The sequence below is a fragment of the Symphalangus syndactylus genome, chromosome 13 (genome assembly GCF_028878055.3).
Source record: "Symphalangus syndactylus isolate Jambi chromosome 13, NHGRI_mSymSyn1-v2.1_pri, whole genome shotgun sequence".
Taxonomy (NCBI): Eukaryota; Metazoa; Chordata; class Mammalia; order Primates; family Hylobatidae; genus Symphalangus; species Symphalangus syndactylus.
The window spans coordinates 60,714,752-60,740,134 of NC_072435.2; the positions used below are offsets into that span (position 1 = coordinate 60,714,752).

The window sequence follows — 25,383 nt, forward strand, 5'->3', positions numbered from 1 at the left end:
AAGTCTCAATTTGTTCTCCCAGATATTAATATTTTGCAATGAATTTAGACTTCTTCTTGGAACATGATTTATTCCTTCTTGATATTGGCAAATCTTAAGACTTTGGCATGATTTAATTTAGTGATATATCTTAATCAAACAACCGTAAATCTCATTTTCACATTAAAGTCAAAAGATGTATAATACTATATTTTGTTAAACCACATGATTTGTCATAATAGTTGTAATTGTATCATGTTTTCAAAGTGGCTTGACTGAATTCTTGCTGTTCTTTTGCTCATGATTATCCTGATTTCTAAATTTCTGGGTTTTAGAATTCTATTTTTTTCAGTTTTTAAAAAAATTAACCATAAGATTAATGGGCACCTTTTATTTAAATCATTATTATCGAAATGTAACATAAAGGCCTAAGTTTTGAACACAGTAAGTAGCTAACTCATAACCTACTGCTGCTTAGTTAATATGTTAGGTTAAAAGGATAGAAATGCCCAAGTAAAAGTGGACTGGCAATGCCAGACCCTACTATCTAACTCAGTGAGGACTCTAGAGAAAGGCAGGTTTGGAATAGAAATGATATCAGAGTTGGGGGCTGGGATTTCTATGATTCTCTTGGTGTCCCTCTCAGGGCTGCAAGATTGCTATAGCAGTTCTAAGTGGCATATCCTTATGTAGTATTTTCAAAGGCAGGAAAGAGGGAAAGAATAGATAAAGGGCCTTCTCATTAAATCATCTCTCTCATTTTCATGCAGAAAAATCCTTTCTGAGAAGCATCACCAGCAGAGTTTACCTTTCCTCTCACTGCTCAGGACTGGATTAAGTGCTTCTCCTTGTACCAGTCACTGACCACAAATAGGGTTGCCATGACTGGCTTAGTCCAATCATGATTCATCCCTGGGGAGTGCACATTTTTTAGCACTCTTCAAAATGAGAATTCTGTTTTTAAGACAGGCTGTTAGGTAGGCAATTAATAGTGTCTGCCACTATTACTGAACTCCTTTAGTATGATCAAATAGCTATTATGCACAAATGTACAATTACAACTCTGATGAGTGCAAAGGAATGACTGGTGCTATGAAATGAAAGGGATTTAATCGAGCCTGCCCACTCTTCTTCAAATAATTGATAATTAGGCTAAGATGTGGAGAAAGTTTCAGAAGTTAGGTAGTCAAAGGGGTTAAGGTATAGTAGAGTGGGGGAGGGAGGAGGAAGCATTCCACACAGAGGAAGCATATTGTGTTTATGTAAATTAAAAGGGCACATAAATATTCACTGCTGTTCTCACTAGTCGCTGGTCCCTGAAGGCCTTTGAGTTACTTCTAGGGGTAGAAGAAATTGGTAGACCTTGTAGGTCTACAAGTAGGAATGCTGAAATACTGGAATTTCTGAAAAATTTCCACGTGTTGAAGGGACAACAGGACAGATTATTTAACTTGGATTGTTTTACAAAATCCTTGCTGTGGATATGCCATATGTAATGCGCTTATAGGCAAAAATCAGGCTGTCACCCCTGCTCCTTCTCTCTAACAGTTGTCTGCAGCTAGAATCTTTTTTTTTTATATACTTTAAGTTTCAGGGTACATGTGCACAATGTGCAAGTTTGTTACGTATGTATCCATGTGCCATGTTGGTGTGCTGCACCCATTAACTCGTCATTTAGCATTAGGTATATCTCCTAATGCTGTCCCTCCCCCCTCCCCCAACCCCACATCAGTCCCCGGAGTGTGATGTTCCCCTTCCTGTGTCCATGTGTTCTCATTGTTCAATTCCCACCTATGAATGAGAACATGTGGTCTTTGGTTTTTTGTCCTTGCAATAGTTTACTGAGAATGATGGTTTCCAGTTTCATCCATGTCCCTACAAAGGACATGAACTCATCATTTTTTATGGCTGCATAGTATTCCATGGTGTATATGTGCCACATTTTCTTAATCCAGTCTATCATTGTTGGACATTTGGGTTGGTTCCAAGTCTTTGCTATTGTGAATAGTGCCACAATAAACATACGTGTGCATGTGTCTTTATTGCAGCATGATTTATAGTCCTTTGGGTATATACCCAGTAATGGGATGGCTGGGTCAAATGGTATTTCTAGTTCTAGATCCCTGAGGAATCGCCACACTGACTTCCACGATGGTTGAACTAGTTTACAGTCCCACCAACAGTGTAAAAGTGTTCCTGTTTCTCCACATCCTCTCCAGCACCTGTTGTTTCCTGACTTTTTAATGATGGTCATTCTAACTGGTGTGAGATGGTATCTCACTGTGGTTTTGATTTGCATTTCTCTGATGGCCAGTGATGATGAGCATTTTTTCATGTGTCTTTTGGCTGCACAAATGTCTCCTTTTGAGAAGTGTCTGTTCATATCCTTTGCCCACTTTTTGATGGGGTTGTTTTTTTCTTGTAAATTTGTTTGAGTTCATTGTAGATTCTGGATATTAGCCCTTTGTCAGATGAGTAGGTTGCAAAAATTTTCTCCCATTTTGTAGGTTGCCTGTTCACTCTGATGGTAGTTTCTTTTGCTGTGCAGAGCTGCTTAGTTTAATTAGATCCCATTTGTCAATTTTGGCTTTTGTTGCCATTACTTTTGGTGTTTTAGACATGAAGTCCTTGCCCACGCCTATGTCCTGAATGGTATTGCCTAGGTTTTCTTGTAGGATTTTAATGGTTTTAGGTCTAACATTTAAGTCTTTAATCCATCTTGAATTAATTTTTGTATAAGGTGTAAGGAAGGGATCCAGTTTCAGCTTTCTACATATGGCTAGCCAGTTTTCCCAGCACCATTTATTAAATAGGGAATCCTTATCCCATTGCTTGTTTTTGTCAGGTTTGTCAAAGATCAGATAGTTGTAGATATGTGGCATTATTTCTGAGGGCTCTGTTCTGTTCCATTGATCTATGTCTCTGTTGTGGTACCAGTACCATGCTGTTTTGGTTACTGTAGCCTTGTAGTATAGTTTGAAGTCAGGTAGCGTGATGCCTCCAGCTTTGTTCTTTTGGCTTAGGATCGACTTGGCGATGCGGGCTCTTTTTTGGTTCCATATGAACTTTAAAGTAGCTTTTTCCAATTCTGTGAAGAAAGTCACTTTAGTTGATATCAGTTAAAAACATTAAGAACAGTACCCTCACTTCTCTGACACCTTCTGTGATGCTAATTTCTGTACTTGATACTTACATGATTCCCATTTTAAAATTTTTGATACAGTTGAACATTAAATGAAAAACAATGTTCTCTGAGATTTTGTGGGTTTCCCCAGAGAGACAATAAAATAAAATGTCTTTTGGCTTCAATACACGTAGAATTTTTGTGGACACTGGGCTATTCTCTGCAAGGATAAAATGGTAGTTTTATAAATTTGTCCAGGAGTATACAGTTGTAACCAATGACTAAAAGTGACCTCTTTTGAAAATTTGAAACTCTATTATCAAAAGAATGCATATATTACATAATTTAATTGTTTAAAAAGTATTCATGATACTTGAATTCTCCTAGTGTCTACCCTTTCTGGCTTACAATTCATGAAAATTTCATTTTCATGTTTAAAAATTTGGACTTTTTATTTAAATCTTGTAAAATGTGGCAATATTGCTATGGTAGATAGGATACAGGCTCAACTGTTCTGACAAGACTCCAAAATAATAGTGGCTTAAAAAAAAATAACAGCTTGGGGCCGGGCATGGTGGCTCATGCCTGTAATCCTAGCACTTTGGGAGGATGAGGCAGGCAGATCACTTGAGGTGAGGAGTTCAAGACCAGCCTGGCCAACATGATGAAACCCTGTCTCTACTAAAAATAGAAAAATTAGCCAAGTGTGGTGGCAAATGTCTGTAATCCCAGCTACTTGGGAGATGAGGCAGGAGAATTGCTTGAACCCGGGAGGTGGAGGTTGCATTGAGCTGATAACATGTTCCTAGGCAACAGGGTGAGATTCTGTCTTAAAAACAAACAAACAAACAAACAAACACAAAAAACAAAATAACAGTTGGAGATTCATATGGCAGTTGCATAGGTGCCTTCTATCTTATTGCTTTACTAATCTAATATCAGTTTTCCCCTCATGATCTAGGAATGGCTACTTCAGCTCCTGGAATTACATTCACATTCCAGCCAGTGGCAAGGAACAGAGAGAAGGGAAGGGTATATTCCTTCCCTATAAGGGAATAACTCAGATGTTATCACCTCACTTCTGCTTGCATCCTTTTGGCAAGAACTTAGTCATATGGGTACAACTAGCAACAAGACAGTTGGGAAATAATGTGGAAATATTGTCTGTGTGCCCACTTAAAACTCAGAGATTTTCTAAAATTAAAAGAGGGAGGATGAATATTGGAAGGCAGTAACGTTCTGTGCTATAATCACCATATTTTGGCAGTTGCCAAAAGAAGCAGTTGAATAGTTTTGAACTTAGATGTGAGTATATAATTCGGGGTAAAATGGGTGTCTGTGGAGACACAATTATATTTATGCATATTATACCCTATTTTATGCAATTTTGTGTCCCTACCATCTAGCATAGTATACTACTAAAAATAAACATGTAAAAATATGTTTGGAATGAATGACCATCCTTCTTTTCTTTTCTTGTACAATCTGTATTAGATATGTATTCTTTTTTTACACTTGCTGTATATTCATCCTTATCCATATTTCACTTCCCTTCTCAAAGGGGATTTAAGAGTCAAGATGATCATAGTTCATAGTATGATAGAGGAGTACTTTGTATCTCTGTGTGTTTAAGTCTATATGTACAATCTAATAGGAATCTGAATTAACTTAAAACAACAAAGGACCAACTTTCCCTATCCCCAAATTGACAGTTTTAACTTCTATTATCATGTTTTAATTATCAATAGAGTAGCTGTATTCTTTTGAATGTTCAGTACTGTGTCTGAGAATTCTGCAGATTTTTTTTAATTGATACCCAAGGCCATTAATTGGTTTGTGAAGATGTTTTCTCTGCACCTTACATGTATATTTTATGTATTGACCAGCTATCCCTGGAGAAGATAAGATAATCTGAGGAATAAAAGGGTTCTGACATGATTTTTTTTTGTATATCAGAATTAGGTATTCTATAGACAGTTTGATCATTTATCTTGTTTTTGGCCTTCTGTTAATATACAGATTCATTTGTTCTTATGTTAATTTATACTACACATTTTTAATAACTCTTAAGTGTCAGGTGCTGCATTCAGTGTTGGAAGCATGAAGATGCATGAGACCCTCACTCAGTGTGCACCTCACTCAGCTTAGTGTCAGTGCCACATCGTGTGGGGAGTGTTGTGCCAGGCCCCAACTGTGGGGTAACTGAGGGGGAAGCAAGGAGCTTGTGAGGCAATGGGGGCAGGTGGGATGCTGCCATGATTCATGTGAGCCTTGATTGTTGAGAAATAATATGGCAATAGTTCCATTTGATGGGAGTGATACATACAAAGTGTGAGTTAGAGATGGAATTGGAGAGCTGGATCATGGAGGACCCTTTATACACCATGCAGAGGAGTGGGGACTTAATGTCCCCAGGTCAGTGGCTTTCAAACCTTTTTGTCCACAACCCATAGTAATGCATATGTTTTTACATGGTGACTTATTACTAGGCCCAGACCTAACATTTGCAGGGCCTGGGCAAGAGGACAAATGGTAGCATAGATACATACAGTATAGCTGAATAGTTAAACCTCAAGGCAAAAAACTGTTAGAAAAGGATATACCAACCTACCTTGACACATACACCTTATAATGAAAAATGATACCAAATAACTAAGAGTAGTGCAAATTTAAAATTAATTTTGTCTTCTACCAAAAGACTACGAATTTACCCTGAGGAAATGCCAGGACAGTGGTAACTGGGCCAAGCTGGAGGAGAGGAGGGAAAGGCTCACTCAGACTTCTCTTCCAATGGCCATGGAATCTGTAGATAGATACCTCCTTTCTCTTGCTCTTTTTTGGGGGAGGGGCGCTTTCATTTCTGCCAGAGGCTCTTGGCCCCCACCCGTTGCTCCTTCTATACCCAACAGCCAGGCATCGAGTTCCAAAGTAATCTAGTCCATGACAATCCAGTCCAAGGTCAACCTCTGGCCCCCAGGTGCTCTCAGCCACTCACCCTCACAGGAGGGTTTACATTAAGAGTTCTCTGAGCAGGAATGTGAAGAAGTATTCACACAGGGGGCCCCTGCTTTCTATGCCACACCTTTTTCCCATTCTTTTAGGGCCAAGGGGTCCCTCCAGCCCTCAGGTCCAGGCCCTTTCATTCAGCTGACAACTTTTGGCCACTCCTTGGACTGGAGGTACACACATGCTAGTAGTACTACCTGACCTGAAGAAGGGGCCCATGTAGGTCAGAGTAGCAACTTAAGGCCATTTGGGTAGAGAATGATGGTGACGCTGGTAGTCAGAGCTTCAGGTGGAAAAGAGAACTCCCTGGCTGGTGGAAAATAGCACAGGCAGAGGAAGGCCAGAGCAAAAGCTTCTTGCTTGTCACTGGTGGATCTGAAGGGAAGGAGGACATTGGTTATGAGGTTATTCAGCCAAGGAAAGGCCTAAAGATGGTGAAAGTGAAGATAGACAGGAGGGGAAGGATGTAGAATCTGCAGGTCTTGATGACCAATTAGATATTGGGGGTGCAGAAGAAATCTAGAATAATGCCATCATTTTTGATGAATGCCATTTAAGGCCACAGTGTGACATTCAGGTAGTATTTCGTTTATTATTTGGAAATATGGGTCAAGATATGGTCAAAGAAATGTTTTTATTTGGATAGTTTGTTAAAATGTGAATTTCTAGGCCCCACCTACTGAATCAGAATCACCAGGAGAAGTCCTAGGAGCCTGCAGGTGAGCAAACTCCTGCGGTGATTTTGAGACACATCTGTACCCTAGAGAGTGGGAACAGTGTTTCAGGTGGCCTGAGGGCTGAACTCTGGTGCTCACCAATACTTAAGGGACAGGAGGAGGAGGGGAAGTGACAGACAGACACTGGAAAGAAGTGGGCAGTATGTCCAATGAAAGAGAGAGGTTTAGTAAAGTAAGGACGGTGACACGGCTTGTGCATTTAACATTGGGAAGCTTCTGATAAACCTTAGCAAAGGCAGATTGCACTGATCGAATATGTTGGGAGATCAGGAAAGGGAGATAGATGATATAGGATATAGTCTATACATCTTTTTTACATTACAATTTGATTGTGAAGCCAGACAAAAGAGGGATAACAAAGCAAGGCACAGATTTGAAGGAGGCCTTTAAAAACAATCCTGGAGCACTTACATGATGAAGGGAAGAGGAACCTGTGGAGAACCAGATACTGAATATATGGCAGAGAAAAGGAGTAATTGATATAGCCTGGTGTCAAAGGAGATGAGAGATGCATTTTAGGACCCAGGAGGAGGGAAGCTTAAGCAGAAGGAAGAACACCTCTGGCTTCTATACAGTTAAGAAGGAGAAAGGGCATGCGTAGATGCAAAAAATTCTCTTAACAGACATTTGAACACAAACTCTAGTCACAATTTAGGTGTTGTGGCCTCAGAGGTTAATAAGGCATGGCTATAGTTGAGTGGGGGAGATAGACAAGGAAACCAGCAAGATAACATGTGGCAAGTGTTGTTAGAGTTGTGCTAAGAGATGGTGGAAACACAGGGGAGGGCATGAGACAAGGCTTTGCAGAATTGGAGAGAGGGCAAAATGTGAAAATGGGTTTGTACCTGAAATAGAAGGCAGGGACATGGAAGAGAACGGTTGAGATGAGGACTATGGTAGGGCCAGGACTTAGGGAAAATGTGCACCAGGATTACGGCGGTGGTGATCAGTAACCATGGATGCAATTTTACATGTACATGTATATGTGTGTATTACAGATTACACATATATGTGTATATATTTTACATATACATATACACACACACACACATACACACAATCATACAATTGTAAGCATCAGCTGAAACTTTGTTTCGGAGGACTTCAGAAAATGAATGTTTATGACCAAGGAAGCTTCTTGCTTATCCTTCCCTTTCCCCCTTTGATGACTTTTCTTGAGGCTAATTTAGGTACAGAAAGCCACCACTTCCAAAAGTGCTTTGGTACCCTGGCATAATTTCAAAGAAATCTCCTTTCCCACTTAGTTAACTACATTTCTCCAGGAAAAAAAGTCTTCTCTGTCAATGTAACATCCTTTAACAGGACTCCTGCTGGTCGGTTCTTGTATCTTGCTGTGGCAGCTGTGAACATATATACTATTGATTGTTGATGTGTGATATAAATCCGACTGGAGCATGCCCACTAATTGGTTTGAGAGCTAGATATAGACAATGCTGTTTTATAGTAGCTTGTGTAGATAGGCCTAGTCATAGGGTTAATTCTGCTTGACAGCACATCAGCAGCATCTTGAGAGTAATTACCTAACAGAAGTTTTCCCACAGCCGAACTGAGAGCTTCAAAGGCTTCTGAATTTACAACCAGTATTAACCAATATCTGAAACATAATGTTCCCACAAGAGCTCAGAATTTTTTCTCCTTTTTATTAAATGTATGAGGTTACTAGGTTCATTTGCTGTGTGCTAAGAACTTAGTGAAAAGTTACTTGGTGTTGAATAATTTCAAACCTTGAATAATAAAGAGAATAATTATGAATTTGGTTTTGTATTGCTTAATTATCTTACTGAAACGAGTTTATCTGTAAAGATCAGGTGCCTTTTAAAAAAATGCATTGTATCCTGTTTCACCCAAAAACAAATTTAAAAAGTTAATATCTTTTCCGTATTGTGCTATCTGTATTGATATTTGCATATTTAGAGGGCCTAGGGTAATGCATGCATATAAAATGATTACAATACATATATATTAACATTTTAGAAATATACACTGAAAAATGTAACTATTACCTCCCCTCCCAACCACATCCCCCTCCCTCATGAAATAATTGTTCTTTTACAAACAGTTTTTATATTGTAAAAACTTTCTTTTTCTTTGCAGGTCAGAAACCAAATTTGACTCCGGTTCAGGTATGTTTACATTAATAATGCTATTCTGAATATATTTTATTTACATTATTCTCTGAAGGAGTAATTCATCAGATCAAGAACCATTTTGATTTTAAACAGACTAGGCAGTCTCTTTTCAAAACGTGAGTCCCACCTCAAAGCAGGGCTATTGACTGCATCAAATCATAATTTGAGATGTTCACTTTGGAGTCTTCATAGCTCTGCAATAAGCATTACATGCCCTATATCTGCAGAGTTTCATTTTAAAAGCAGAGGTGGGGGTTATACATACTAATTGCTCAAAGTAGATTATTATTTTCTCAGTGGACAAAGCATCCTGAGTAATTTGAAAATTCTCTTTAGGTTGTCACCAAATGTGGGAGATGGATGCATTTAATTCAGCAAACTATAGAGAGTTCAAGCCAATAGAAACAGAAATTTGTCTATGGTTTATTAGCTTGTTTTCTTTAGAAAAAAGTTTTATTGCTAGATGGGTGATAGAAAATGAAGGTCACCTTAAGCCATTATTTTGAATCCATTAAGGCAAAATTTACATTCTCACAAGCAGTAGCGTATCAGCCTCATTAGACATTTTCTTTTCATTAAGCATGAAATGTAGCTATATAATTATCAGGTTTGACTATGTCATTATGTCACTTGCTGAGATTTATGTTCTTCAAAGTTTCTGATGGCATTTACAATTAAAGCACAAAAATTGCCTCATATTTCATACAAAGGAATTATGTATGCCCTTTGGTAGACTGTTAACAGATAAATAAACATTAATTTTTGAATTCCAGGAGAAAATAATTTACAGAAAAATATATAACTTGTTGAATTTAAAAGTAACATTTTTACTCTGGTTCAAGTTTCACTGTATTGTAACTTTAAAAATGTTTTTACTTATTATGTCCACAAAGGAACAAGTGCTATATATTGTTTTTGATAGTAGTGTTAAGGAGACAACACAATTTTTCTTCTTTATAAGCCTTTTCTTTTATTGTATGGTTTTGTGAATTTGGTGAGACTCATTAACGATGAAGTCTGTACATTTGAGTTAACAAATTTACCTAGTTTGAGAACTCCAGAAATCTTTCTATCCTGTGTCTTCTGCAGCCTCTGAATCAGATGTATGAATGATAGTATAAGATAAACATTTTTGTTGAAAATGCTGACTATATAGAGACTAAAGGTGGGATGGCATTGTATCAACTGTTTGACTCCTTGATTCACAAATGGCTCAAAATAAGACGAAAAATCTTTTTCATTTTTTAAGTTAAAATCTTTAAGTATAATTAAAAATAAATGAATAAAGTTGATGGAGAGTGTATTTTTACCTATAAATTACACGTCTTTTTTTTCCCTGTCGGTCACCAAATATTTATTAAGAACCCACTTCATTATGATCTGATGTAATTCCCTAAACATCAAGTCAGAAACTGGTTTTAGGGTACAGGGTCTGGAATATAGCTTTTAAAAATGAATAAGTCCACTAGGTTCATCTTGAAGGTAGAATTGAAGGTAGAACCTAGAAGTAATGTACAAAACTGAAATATTAGGCAGCTATTGTCAAAGTCAGACAATTTATGTTAACTTTTCAAATCCAAATTAAAGTGTGCTGCTAAATTCCTGTACTGAAGGTAGGTATTTATCATGAAAATAGTTATAACAGCTGTACAGGCACACATCTTTCACTCTTGTGACCAAAGATTTTGTGCATGACTTATTTTTTTTCAAGTTCTTATTTAAAAAAATATCTATCATGGACAACATCTGCATGTCTTTGAAAACTACAAAGTTCTGTACTCTGAAAAGTCTTAAAGGGGAATACTGATTAAAAGTTTATTTATTCTTTTAATTTTAAACTTAAATATGTTGTGGAAAGAATTCAGATGTTTTCAAATTAAGAAACGGAATTATTTTTTCTTATAAGCTCCTTTTAGCTTATGACTGAAAGAATCATGACAAAGGAAGCTAGAAATGTATTCTTTGGCATCCTATATCATGAAAATTTTGGTTAGAAATAAGGCAGCATAGGGCCGGGCACAGTGGCCCATGCCTGTAATCCCAGCACTTTGGGAGGCAGAGGCAGGCGGATCGCAAGGTCAGGAGATGGAGACCATCCTGGCTAACACGGTGAAACCCCGTCTCTACTAAAAATACAAAAATAATTAGCTGGGCGTGGTGGCACGTGCCTGTAGTCCCAACTACTCAGGAGGCTGAGGCAGGAGAATCACTTGAATCCAGGAGGCAGAGGTTGCAGTGAGCCGAGATCGTGCCACTGCACTCCAGCCTGGGCAACAAGAGCCAGACTCCATCTCAAAAAAAAAAAAAAAAAAAAATGGAAATAAGGTAGCATATTGGAACAATTAAATAGGTTCAGATTCTCTATTGTTCATCAAATACAGAAAGTAAACTAGGTCTGTCTAATGTTGTATACAGCTGTGACAAAGCAAGATTTTTAAATGAAGGAATATGCCAATCTTACTAGGAAAAAAAAAACCATAAAAAATAAATACTATGGTCAGTGACTAGCCATAATGGAAAGGATTTCAAAGTTAAATTTTATGTGTGTGTGTGTGTATACTCACACACCCACACCCCCCCCACCCCCGACACACACAAAGTATATCAAGGAAAGTACTCAATTTATGCAGAGCTTACCACACAACATTTTTAGTTTACGTAAATGAGTTTTAGGCTGTGGAGTGAGATTCATGAGAAAGGAAGGAAAGTTTTCATTGCCAGCGCATGGTAAAAAGTTTCATTTGTTGAATGTATGCCAAATGATTATCCTAGAAATTGATTTAAATTTTTTCTGATCAGAATTGCATCTTTTTTTTTTTTACAAAAGCAAATCCTCAAACAACCTCCTGTGCTTTTTAAATTGACAATTTTTTATAATGAAAAAATTTCAACCATGTAAAAAAGTAGAAAGTATAGTGTGATTAGCACCCATATAGTCATCCTCTAAATGTTACTTTTGTTAATTATTTGCCGAATTTGTTTTACCTTTTTTTGCTTGAAATATTTTAAAGCAAAATACATACCTTTCATGTGATTTTTACAATCTAGAAGTTATAGATGGTCTTGACTTATTAAAAGGAGTTAAAGTTCTGAGGCTTTCATCTATTTTAGAAATTTGAGTCACATACACATTATTGTGTAAAGGATTGTGGCATTTTCATGTCCACATCCAGTTGAAAACTCTTTGAAAGTCGTTTTTATGGTGAATTGTATAGTTAAGAAAACCTTCAACCAGAAGGCAGAGGCCCTGAATTAATTCTGACCTGAGAACTCCAGAAATTTTCTATTCCCAAAATTAGTTAAAATGTCAGCTGCCATTTAGCTGTGGTATCTGTGTACTGAGTAATATACTGATTAAAAACCTTTTCTGTTGATTTATAACTCAATCACCTAAAGTTTTTGGCTTTGCCAATTGAGAACAGTCAGCTTACGTTCTTTTTAAAAGGAGTTTTAAGGTTTCCATTTTATACCTTTTCCTAGTTGATGTACTAATGTTGGCTTGCCTAGGATTGTGTGGAGTTGGTGATTTTACTAATAGAGTAAAACAGACTTGCTTTTATGTTCAGAAGTAGCAAGAAGCTATACTCTTCTCCCCACCTCCCAAGAAGGGAAGTTAGTTGATGCTGGAGGAAGCAGAGCATTGAGTTTAATGTAGTGATTAAACATGAAAGCCATATATCAAATCTCAGGAGAAACATGCTTTTGAAAGAGGCAGAGAACTGTGGAGCATATTGCATGATAGGCTATATAAACAGAGCCCTGGAGGTCAGTGTGTGGATGCAAACCAATTAAATAAAAGAACTTACTGGCTTTGCTTTCTATCATCTGGATGGGGAGGATCACAAGTTAACATGCACAGGATTGAAGTGTAAACTTTGCTTAAATAAGCTAGGCACCTTTGGAAATTTCATTAACTCTTTCAATCCACTGCTAACATATACTTTCAAAAACCAAAGTTTCTGGGAAGTTTTTAAAAAATCCAAAATATATGTTCTCTTGGCCCTCTGTACATACCCATTGGCAAAGAGTAATGGACTAGTAATGAGTAGGATGGAAGAAAAAGTGAAGGATGAGGGTGAAAAGACCAAGAGTTGTCTCTGTCCCCAAATTTCAAGAACATGCGTGTCTCTCAAACACAAGCCATTTGGAAAAGCAGAGCTCTTGCAAAATAACTGAAAAAATATGTTTTTCTCTTCTGAATTCTGGGTATAAGGATATAGGTGGAATTTACTAGTCACTAATATAACTTCAGGATATTGTTATTTCTGTTCCAATAAAGTAGAATAGCTTTCTGACCAAGAAGAATCTTATTTATAAGTTAACCTTAACTTATTAACTTATTTATAAGTTAATAACTGGATGTTAAGGACAGCTTGTACTATAATTCTGTGGTCCCAACCTTATCAGGCAATGTTTGGGTGAGAAAATGAAGTACCAAGTTAAATGGTATAGATTCATGGTCCATAAACATTCAAAACAAAGATTTTTTTTTTTTCTATAGAGTCATGTTGGCTGAGAAAGTGAATAAGCTTATGTTTAGTGCTTGTTGATTCTGGGCTGCTTGGAATAGCTATACTAAGGAAATGGGCTCATAGAACACAGCAACTCAAAGGTATAAGATTTCATGAAAGCGAATTATGGAGGATTAAGAAACCTAATGAGCATGGTTTAGTGTGCGGAGTTGAGGAGGGAGCTCACTATTAAATAAAGCCGAGAGTGTAGAAGGTTAGGAGATCTTAAAAGACATGATTATAAAAGGCACAACAGAATATAATTATGCTGAAGGAGGGGGGCGGAATCCAAGGAACAAAAAGCAGCTAGTGTCGCTTTTAGAATCTGTAGTTAAAAAGGAATCTACACCAGGGTAAGGAAATCAAAGAACATAATCAGTTAAAGCTTGAGGCAAAAACATAAGGGCAGGGAAAAATAGAGTGGGGCTGTTAAGGTAGTCGCTAAGTTGAAGGGAAATGAGGAATTTGAATGTAGTAGAAATAGAGTTTTGAAAGCTTATTAACAAATGAGAGAATTTGCCTAACATATAAACTTTCCTCAAGAACTATTAATAAGGAAAATCTTTTCAGTTCTTGTAAGCATGAGAATATATTGACAATACTTTTTAGCTGTGCAGTTCAATTTCTTCATTTTAAATTTCTTATTTTAAACTCATAACATTGAAGAACAAGGAAATAAAATATAAATATATAAGAATATTGAAATCTGCATTTGGGAATCATTTATCAGCAGAAATAAGAAAAATATTGACGGTTCATCTATTCATTTATTCATCATATATTTACTGGGCATACTATATGCCAGATGTTGAGGTTATAGCTGTGAACGGGGTGGATACAATAACTTCTGTCATGGAATCTTACGCTGGTTGGTTGTTCCATGGTCCATTATACAAATTCACACGAACTTACCTGCATACTTAAGTGAGGAGGCCTAACAAGACTAAAACTTAAATCTAAATGGTGAGTCAAAGACCTCTTGATATTTAGACATAAGCCAATTTATTTTAGATTTAGACAAATTCACCTTTCTTGACTGTATTCAAGCGATATCATTCTGTTTTCCACAGACTTTTAAGAGAACAGCCTAATAATGCTAATGGTTAGGGTGTAATTTTTCTAGAGTTTTCAATATGAGCGACATTTTCCGTTGATTATCATCTTTAAAAAATCAACTTAGATGAGAACACACTGACAAATATTTGTGAATACGGTTCTATTCTTTGTTTTTGTTTATTTCTTTTACAGGATCCTATTCAAGGTTAGCCTGAAAAATCAGGCAACCTTCTCTATAGCAATGTTTCTTTCTTTTTTTTTTTTTGAGACAGAGTCTTGCTCTGTCGCCCAGGCTGGAGTGCAGTGGCGCGATCTCGGCTCAATGCAAGCTCCGCCTCCCAGGTTCACGCCATTCTCCTGCTTCAGCCTGTCGAGTAGCCGGGACTACAAGCACCCGCCCCCACGCCCGGCTATTTTTTTTTTTTTTGTATTTTTAGTGGAGACGGGGTTTCACCGTGTTAGTCAGATCTCCTAAACTCGTGATCCGCCCGCCTCAGCCTCCCGAAGTCTTGGGATTACAGGCATGAGCCACCGCGCCTGGCCTATATCAATCTTTCTTGATTGAATAGAATCAAGTAGAGGGGACATGGCTCTTCATCCCCTTTTATAAACTAACTTGACCAGGAAACAGCAAGGCATAGTGGCTAAGTGCGGAGGTTTGGGTCAGATAGATGTAAGTCTCTCTTTCTAATAATTTTCTATTGATTTTCTCAGATTTCATATGTACCCTTATGTCACATACTTACATTTTGTATTTTTTCTTGGAACTACAGTGTTTAAAAGCTATGAATTTCCTTCATTGGAGCTTTAGTTGAGTCCTAGAGTTTTAATATTTTATTTATTTTTATTTTTTTTTAGAGGCAGGGTCTCTGTTGCCCAGGCTGGAGTGCTGTGGCATGATCATAGCTCACCATAACCTTGAACTCCTGGGATCAGGTGACCTCCTGCCTCAGTCTCCCAAGTAGCAGGGAATACAGGTGCACACCACCATGCCAGGCCAATTTAAAAAACATTTTTGTAGAGACTGGATCTTGCCATGTTGCCCAGGCTAGTCTCAAACTCCTGGCTTCAAGCAATCCTCCTGCCTCAGTCTTCCACAGCACTAGAATTAGGCATGAGCCACTGTGCCCAGCCCAATATTGTATTTTAAATAAATGCAGTTTTTATTTTCTTTTGGACATGATAGTTATTTAGGAAAGGTTTTTTTTTTTTTAATTTCCAAATTTTCTACCTTCTACTTTTATTAATGTTTTCCAGTTTTATTGTTTGGTAGTCAAAGGATTTGGCCTTACTACTTTTTAGAAAGTCTATTATTCAGTACTTACTAAAGTTTTTTTTTTTTTTGACCTCCCATGTATTTAATTTTTGTGGCTTTTTTTTTTTTTTTTGGAAAACTATATTCTCTGCAATGTAAAGGCGTCAGTGGACATTTATTAGACAACCTGATTCATGATAATTAATCCTTTGTATCATTATTTAGTTGGTTTTTATTTTATCTGACAAGGACAGTGAAAGGAATGAGTTTGTAATTTTTTTTTTTTTTTTTTTTTTGAGACGGAGTCTCGCTCTTTCGCCCAGGCCGGAGTGCAGTGGCGCGATCTCGGCTCACTGCAAGCTCCGCCTCCCGGGTTCACGCCATTCTCTTGCCTCAGCCTCCCGAGTAGCTGGGACTACAGGGGTCCACCACTGCGCCCGGCTAATTTTTTGTATTTTTAGTAGAGACGGGGTTTCGCTGTGTTAGCCAGGATGGTCTCTATCTCCTGACCTCGTGATCCGCCCGCCTCGGCCTCCCAAAGTGCTGGGATTGTTATTTTTTATTTTACCTGAATTCTGCTTCTTTAGATATCACCATCCCTGTGTTGTCAGCTCCACATACTCCATAAGTCTGGTGGCAGCAAATTTACTTGGGGCATGCGTTACACTTGTCTCCTTATAGAGAACATTACTGCAAAGCAATGCTCATAGAAATGAAGGCTGCTAAACTAACACAGGAACAGAAAACCAAACACTGCATGTTCTCACTCATAAGTGGGAGGTGTACAATGAGAACACACGGACACAGGGAGGGGAACATCACACACCGGGACCCGTCAGAGGGTGGGGCGATAGGGGAGGGATAGCATTAGGAGAAATACCTAATGTAGATGAGGGGTTGATAGGTGCAGCAAATCACCATAGCACGTGTATACCTATGTAACAAACCTGCACGTTCTGCACATTTATCCAACAACTTAAAGTATATATATAAAAAAAGAAAGAAACGAAGACTGCTGTAAAGAGGAAACATGTTATTCCAAACTCATATGTGAAGCAAAAAGTTGCTGCAATTACCACCTGTAAATACAAGTGCTCTCCTCCTCCCTCATATCTCACAGCTTTATAAGGAAAGAGACTCTGAGACTTTATATGATTCAAATGTTTGTTTTCTCCACTTAAGATCTTCCCCCGACTACTCCACCTCAAACATTACTATATCAATTAAATGTAGCCTTCCTTGACACCTTCCCAGCAGTCAGCCATCTGTTTCTCTGTGCAAACGCTGGCTCTTGTAGCACTTATCATCTGCAGTAATTATTTGTGTGGATCTGTTCTCTCTCTCCAAGTCTGTGAATTTCTTAAAGGCAAGAACCATGTCTCATTTTCCTTTATAGCCTTGATATCATTTTTTATTTTTTTGAGGCAGAGTCTTGCTCTGTTGCCCAGGCTGGAGTACAGTGGCACGATCTCGGCTCCCTGCCTCCTGGGATCAAGCGATTCTCCTGCCTCAGCCTCCCCAGTAGCTGGGATTACAGGCGCCCGGCCCCCTCTCCGACCCCCGCCCCCTCCCTCTGCCCCCCGCCCCTCGCCCCCCCCCCGCCCCCTGCCTCTCCGCAACCATGCCTGGCTAATTTTTGTATTTTCAGTAGAGATGGGATTTCACCACGTTGGCAAGGTATCCATCCGCCTCAGCCTCCCAAAGTGCTGGGATTACAGGCATAAGCCACAGCGCCTGGTCTATCTATAGTCTTGATGTCTTATATGAGATAATTACTCAATATATAAAATTTCCATGAAGTTGGAAATTTTTGTTCTTTAATCGTAATAGAAATACATAACTAACGATGGAAGATTTATTCTCCCCTTTTATAGTGTTGAGTTGCTGCTGGGAAGTGGCTACTGGGCCAGAGTTGATAATTTCCAGGCCATTTGCATCTATGTGGAGACATGTAACTAATTTTTACAGTGGAATGTATGTCATTTTTAGGTTAAGGGGATTAAATGGCCAATATGCTTTCCTTGTATCACTTTTCCTCTTCTGAGGTTAACTCATAGTTACATGTTGACCATGATGCCATCACAGTGTGGAGGAGTTTGGATCCATACATCATACTTGGAGGAGATCCACGCAGGAGAGCCATTCATCCTAGAATATTTTCATTGGACTGCATATATTATGAAATAATTTTTTTATGATAAGCCACTAAGATTTTTCTATCACTTATTATAGCAGCTACTGTTACTTACCTTGACTAGCCCAGTGCTTAGACTAGTCCTTGGCAAAAAGTTATTTGCCTGTAATTATTATCTAGTGGCAAATATCCCTAGATGGCTTTTGGATAAATTATTGAATGAGTGGCCAGGAATTACATTATCTAACCTGAAGATGATCCTTTAAACCAAGGATCATACAAAAATAGAATACTATGTTCTATATAGTCATCAAGCCTATCAGCTACAGATTATCACAATAATGCAGTATAATAGGTCACCTCAAAAAGTGGTGATTTAAAACAATAATCATTTATTCATGCTTACATGGCTATGGGTTGGTTGGGTGTTGGCTGGCACATGCTAGTTGCAGGTTGGGTCCAGGTCTGTTCCACACTTGTCAATGACGGTAGATAAGAGGGCAAGCCCAACTATGCAAGCACATAATGATATGATTATAAAACACCTTGAAAATATAAAATGTAGTACAGGTTTGTATATGGTTGCGATGTGGCCATTAGTAGGCCATTAAAAAGGTTGCTGGCCACACACAAAAAGTAGCATTGATTGCCTTGGTGAATTTTTTGTGTCTAGTATCTGGCTATTAGCTTTCAGGCTCAGAAACCTAGATGTTTCACTATCTCTCAGGGGTGGGCTCACATGGACAAACCCAGAAGACTGCTGGATGAAGCCAGAATGCCACTGTATTTCTTTATAATGAGAAATGTAATTTTCACATGAGTGAGAATACTTACATCTGCATGATCAGTGTCTTCTTTTTTTGTAAGTAATCCAGCTATATGAGACACAAAATCGCAAGAAAAATTCACTTGATCAGTTTACCAACATAAATCATTAATGTTGGGACTGAAATTTCCTTACTGTAACATGTATCAGCCTAAAGCTAGATATCTTTGAGAAGTCAAATCAAAATGGAGGATTGCTGTTGAGTACAGACTAAGAACAAAGAAAACAAATTGAATGTTTAGTTTTATGAGTTCAAGTTAACAATTATCTATCTCCAAATAGGGATGGTTCTGGCTAGTGAGACCTCTTTTTTTTTTTTTTTTTTTTTTGAGACGGAGTCTCGCTCTGTCACCCAGGCTGGAGTGCAGTGGCGCAATCTCGGCTCACTGCAAGCTCCCCCTCCCGGGTTCACGCCATTCTCCTGCCTCAGCCTCTCCGAGTAGCTGGGACTACAGGCGCCCGCCACTACGCCCGGCTAATTTTTTGTATTTTTAGTAGAGACGGGGTTTCACCGTGGTCTCGATCTCCTGACCTCGTGATCCGCCTGCCTCGGCCTCCCAAAGTGCTGGGATTACAAGCGTGAGCCACTGCGCCCGGCCTGAGACCTCTTATGACTTAAATTTAATTGGCCACAACTTCATTCAACCATCCGTCCATCCATCCATCCATCCATCCATCCATCCATCCATCCATCCATCTACCCATCCACCATCTACCCATCCATCTATATAAAAGATAGCCTTGCTGTTGGACCTGGAGAATATACTGCAAATTCATTGCCTAAGACCTTGTTTCCAAATTCACAGAGCAGACCTTGGAAGCGATTGTAGAGCTGACAATTTACAGTTTAAATATTTCCTACCTTATTGAAATAAACATGAAAATTTCAGTGGTTTAACAAATCACATCAGTATACTTAAATTAACGTGTAGAACAAGATCAGTATATAGATCAAAATATAGAACATTTCCACCTATTATGTTCCCTTATATCTTTCTTCAGTCAGTCCCCACTCATCAGAAGTAACCACTCTTCTGACTTCAGTCATCACAGATTAGATTTCCCTGTTCTTGAATTTCATATAAAATAGAATTATATGGTATATACTCTTTTTTGTATGGTGGCTTTTGCTCCATATCATGTTTTTGAGATTTGTTGATGTTATTTGTACATATCAATAGTTATAGCTGAGTAGTATAAATTGGGAAGTATATTTTGCTCCAAGTTTGGCTACCATTGATGCAGTTGTGTTTACTGAGCAGTCTTGGTTTCTAATATTCTCAGGCCCAGAAGACTGTTATTAATATATTGAACCAGCATGTAGGCATTTTTACTTTGACTCAGTGATCAGTCATGATCAGTCAGTCATTTGCATGTGCATGTAGAGCACTTACTCTATTCAAGACATGGCAAAGGACGTATGAATATGAGACAGTTTCTACATTTGTGGAACTTATAATCTAATTAAAGAGATGAGATATATACATATGAAGATATCTGTAGGTTCAGGGTAATTTGAATGGTTTCAGCAATGGAGTCCTAAAAGAATTTAGAAGACATGAATTACTTTAGAGTATGGTGATTGATTGGGGCAGTTGCATGGTGGAGGTAGAACTGAAATAATCAAGGGTAAAATATGGATAGATATAAATAAAGAGGAAGATGATTTTAAATAGAGGGCCCCTTAAGGTTAGGCACAGAGACGTAATTGCTAAATGTATTTGAGGAACAGTAAGTAAACCAACTCGCCAGAACTGGAGTATTTTTGTTGGGGGGTCCTGATATAGTTGGGAGTCTATTAGAAACCACAGGCTTGGCCAAGGCAGGTGGATCACTTGAGGTTCAGGAGTTCGAAACAGCCTGGCCAACAAGGTGAAAACTTATCTCTACTAAAAATGCAAAAATTAACCGGGTGTGGTGGTGCACCCTTGTAATCCCAGCTACTTGGGAAGCTGAGGTGGAGAATTGCTTGAACCCGGGAGGCAGAGGCTGCAGTGAGCCAAGATTGCGCCACTGTACTCCAGCCTGAGTGACAGAGCGGGACCTTGTCTCAAAAAGAAAAAGAATTGGTATTTAACTCTGTGGCCAATAATAATAATAACGACAATGACAACAAAACAATTACAAAATTGATTTTCTGCCTAATGTGTAATATGCTCTGTACTAAGTGTTTAATATTTATTAACTCATCTAATTTGCATAGACCATATATTATTATTCCCATCTTATAAATGAATAAACCAAAGCACAGGAAGTTTAGATATTTGCCCAAGGTCACATAGCTAGTAAGTGACAGAACTGGGATTTGATCCTAAGTAGTCCAATTCAAGACTCTTAACCAATATGCAGTATAAAAACCTATAATATGAGTTGATGGGATGAAAACAATGTTTTATTCATTTTTAGTCATACACCCTATTCCCACATGACATACTTGCTCACACAGTCACATGTAGTTGTAGAAATTTTCTCCCCCTCCAAATAGTTACTCAGATTCAGTAGTCTGTTGAGAAATGGATTTTGAAGGTACTGTAAGAATTTTAATTAAAATAACATGCATTTATTCCCCCAGCATTAAATTGCCTGCTGAGAAAGATATTCATGAAGGATTTGTTGCAAAGAAATGACAGAGGAAGAGTTAACTGGTTCTAGAGAATTTATAATAATTTGTTTTAGACTAAGGCTTTATTTTTAACATAGAACAAAATTAACATAATACGATTAATACAGTTTACTATGGTTTTGACAGGAGGTGAAAGTACTTACCTTATACTGATAGATATTTATAAATTGGAATGAATCGGTGATCATGGTCACCTTCTTTGGGCAGCAGAACAAGGATTATTTGGCTATTCATCATAATTGACATATCTTGCCCATTCCTGGGCAGAAATAAGCTACATTCAACTGCAATGTGTAGAAAATTTTGCTATAGCACATTACTTGGTTGCAGGCTTAAGATTTTTAACATCTTGCTCCAGTATGAAAATATTTTATTTATTAAGGAACATGTACAAATGTAGCAAAACTATCAGTTATTTGCTTATAGTATCAAAATATTCTAGTAAAAATCCTTTAAAATGATAATGACTTTTTAGTTCTTATGTCTTGATAAATTTTTCATCGAGTCTTTTGTATTATAGAACTATACTAAGAACATTTTATAAGAGGTTCTTTTGATTTTTCATTAATTTCCCAGGATAGGAATAAAAAATTAACACATTTAAAGTAAATTTTTGCTTAATGATTGCTAGTCTTAGTGAATTTTGAATATCTATGTTTTAGATATTCAAATATTATTCCTTAATTAAGAACTTAAATGGCCATATGGCCTATATTGTATTCGATGTTGCAAATTAGTAAACTTCTATTCTACTTGTACTTTTGTTTTTGTTAATATTAAAGACATACTTAATTGATATATATTTAAGATGTATAATTGACATTATATTTTCACACAATAGCATGTAATAATGTTTGTTGAATAAGTGATAAGTGAATGAATGACATATGGAATAATGTTTTGTCATTTCCAACCAATGTGAAATATTTGCCGCTAACAAATATCATCCTTTTCTTCACAAAATGTGTCTATATATTACCTTGCATCTAAATGATTCACATTGTGGATGGAAGGCTATATGTAGATGGTGAGAGATAAAAGAGACAAGAAAATTTAATGACAACAAAAATATTTTGTGGCAGAACATAGGAACACAAAACAACAATGTAAAGATTCAAGTTTTATGGCCTATCAGTGGTTTTTCTACCAAAAATAGTAACCCTCAGGCTCCCCAGTCAATCAAAAATAGACTTTGGAGTTTTATTCTAACTTAGATTTAAGTTTATTTCTATGTTAGAACAGTCTATTGAAATTATTTTCCCCTGTGTTGTTATATACTAATAGCAAAATACATTTTTACAGTGTGAATGAAAGTGGCATTAAAATTCATTTAAATTTATACAGTAGAATTATCTTGTTAGGAATTTGTTTAAATTTCTTGTATTTTGTGGCTTGTTTGATATCACTTTTTATCTACATATTTGCTTTTTCAATTATACTACATAGGAATTTATTCAATTTTTTTCATCACGACCACCTGTTTAGTTAGCAGTATCCCTTGAAATATTGTGATGATATGTGGCTTTTACTGATTTATTAGATTCGTTGGGGCTTTTTTTGTGGTTTTAATGTACATAATATATTTATTTTTTCTAGCTATATGGTTTTATTTTTTCAGGGTTGTAGAAGAATACTGCATATCTAGAACTTAGAATTGCCTATAGTTTCCAGCCTATATGTTATACAAACACCCCCACCACACACATGTGTATATACATACATGCATATATGTGTGTATATATGGATACATATGTGAATAAAAATTTCCTCCCAAATGTTTTAAAATCAGGTTAAATTTATTTATGATGAAATATAATTTTTTTCCAAAAGTTTTCTTTGCAAAATTAGTATGCATTTTATGCAATTTAAGAATTTTATAACTAGCAAATATAGTTATGTCAAATATGGAAGCAACTTCATAGAACTATATGTACACTATGATTTTTTATTAAAATGATATAAATTTTTGTGACCAAATGTACAAATCAAAAAGGAAATTTTAATGTCAAAATAAATGTGATTTCATCAATTTGTAATTTTAATTTACCCATGTTCAATTTCACAAATGTTTGTTGATCACACACTCTGATTGAGCTTTGTGCATTGCCTTGAACAAGCTAGCTGTAAAATTTGTAAAATAATTTAGTGTCTAGCAGAAATAACTCTTGGCGTAGAAATATACTGATGGTAGGATAGTCTTTCATGATTGTGATAAGTATGAAAGAAGATTGCCTCTTTCTGAAGCCTGTTTATTTTGTAGTTAACAAGGCCAGGGGAGACTTTTGATTATTTTTTGCTTGCGTGCCTACACATACCTAAGGAAAAAGTAATCACAGATCCCAGCGTCACTTTAATTATGCCATTAATTTAAGTGTTGATTCAATAGCTATTTACTGTTCACAATATTTCAGTATTTGTAAATTGTAAATTTCTTGGCGGTATGGGTAACAATAAATGGATAGTTTTATCTAAAGTAGGAAATCACATAAATGAACAAAGATGCATTGTTAGTAGAATTTTTTTTTTTTTTTTCTTTTGAGATGGAGTCTCACTCTGTCACCTGGGCTAGAGTGCAGTGGCATGATCTCGGCTCACTCTAACCTCTGCCTCCCTGGTTCAAGTGATTCTCCTGCCTCAGCTCCCAAGTAGCTGGGATTATAGGCATGTGCCCCCACGCCTGGCTAATTTTTGTATTTTTGTAGAGACGGGGTTTCGCCATGTTGGCCAGGCTGGTCTCGAACTCCTGACCGCAGGTGATCCACCCGCCTCGGCTTCCCAAAGTGTTGGGATTACAGGCGTGAGCCACCGCCCCGGGCTGAATTATTTTAAATGTAGAGATATGCTGCTTGATAATAATCAGCTTTATTATTTACTATACATGGCTGTATATTTTGAGGGAAATGTTTAAAGACAGATTATATTCTTAAATGTGATTAAATGTAATCCCTATTTTGTAACCAGTTTTAAAGAAATAATATTTTATGCATTTTCAAAGTACTTTATTTTGTAGAAATTCAAAGGACATTATATCTTTTATAAAAAGATTGGTAGGAACTTCCTTTTCTATTTTATTCTTTTTACTGGTAGATGTAATGATTTTCCTCTTTTGGCATGATTTTTTCAAAAGATACTTCCTAATTCATATGAATTTTGATATCTATTATGTGTCACCATACAAGTAATGAGTCTGTGTAACAAAAAGATGAAAGCTTCTATATTTATCTGTTATCTACATTTGTTACTAAGAGTCAACAGGATGGCTTTATAGGATGATCATGAACAGGAAAGCTGTAGTTTAGAAAACGTTTTAATCTGTTTCAAATAACTTAGCAGGGCAATCTGGTAAAAATGACATGATTAATGACTGAAGAAGATTAAAATATTTTCACATTCTGTTTTTAATGACCTCTATCTTAAGTTTCTACCCTAAAATTTACAACTAGTAAAATATTATAGGAGAAATATATCATTCATAATCCTCTTGAAGTCATGTTTTACCTTATCAAATTGTGCCTTCTTTTTAGCCAAAAATAGCATAAATGTAAAACAAATTTTAACTGAAATATAGCTTTTGTGATATTCTTAAATACATTCATTAAAGTGTTAATATTTACTAGGTTTAACATAAAAGATCTAAGATTATGTTTTCAATTAGACAGGGTAACAACACTTCAATCAGTGTGTAATTTTAAAAAATTTATTCTTACAGCTAGGCAGATCTTCATCATTTGGAAACAGGCCATTTTAGAAAGTTTAACTCTAAATGTTTTCTAAGTGCATAAATAGGTGGCATGTATAAGTATTAATGTTGGAGTTTTGCCCATTGATTCTAGTGGCTCTGTCTTTTTTATCCAAAGATAATGATGTGTATTCAATCTCTGTCATATTTACCTAGAGGAAGTCTTTTTAATCCCTCATTTTTCTCCTTCACTGAGGTTATGTGTAAACACTACATAAAATAGCAAATGGAAGGAAGTCTGTT

The 25,383-nt window shown here is 36.8% G+C and overlaps 1 protein-coding gene across 2 annotated transcripts in view; it reads left to right on the plus strand.

Annotated features, from left to right (window-relative positions):
* Positions 1 to 25,383, plus strand: part of MSRB3 (methionine sulfoxide reductase B3) — a 201,004-nt gene that overhangs the window by 79,362 nt on the left and 96,259 nt on the right. For both annotated transcript variants that reach the window (XM_055237083.2, XM_055237084.2), the window contains one exon: positions 8,962 to 8,990. In XM_055237083.2, the coding sequence (XP_055093058.1) occupies positions 8,962 to 8,990 (29 nt within the window). The remainder of the gene's footprint in view (positions 1 to 8,961; positions 8,991 to 25,383) is intronic.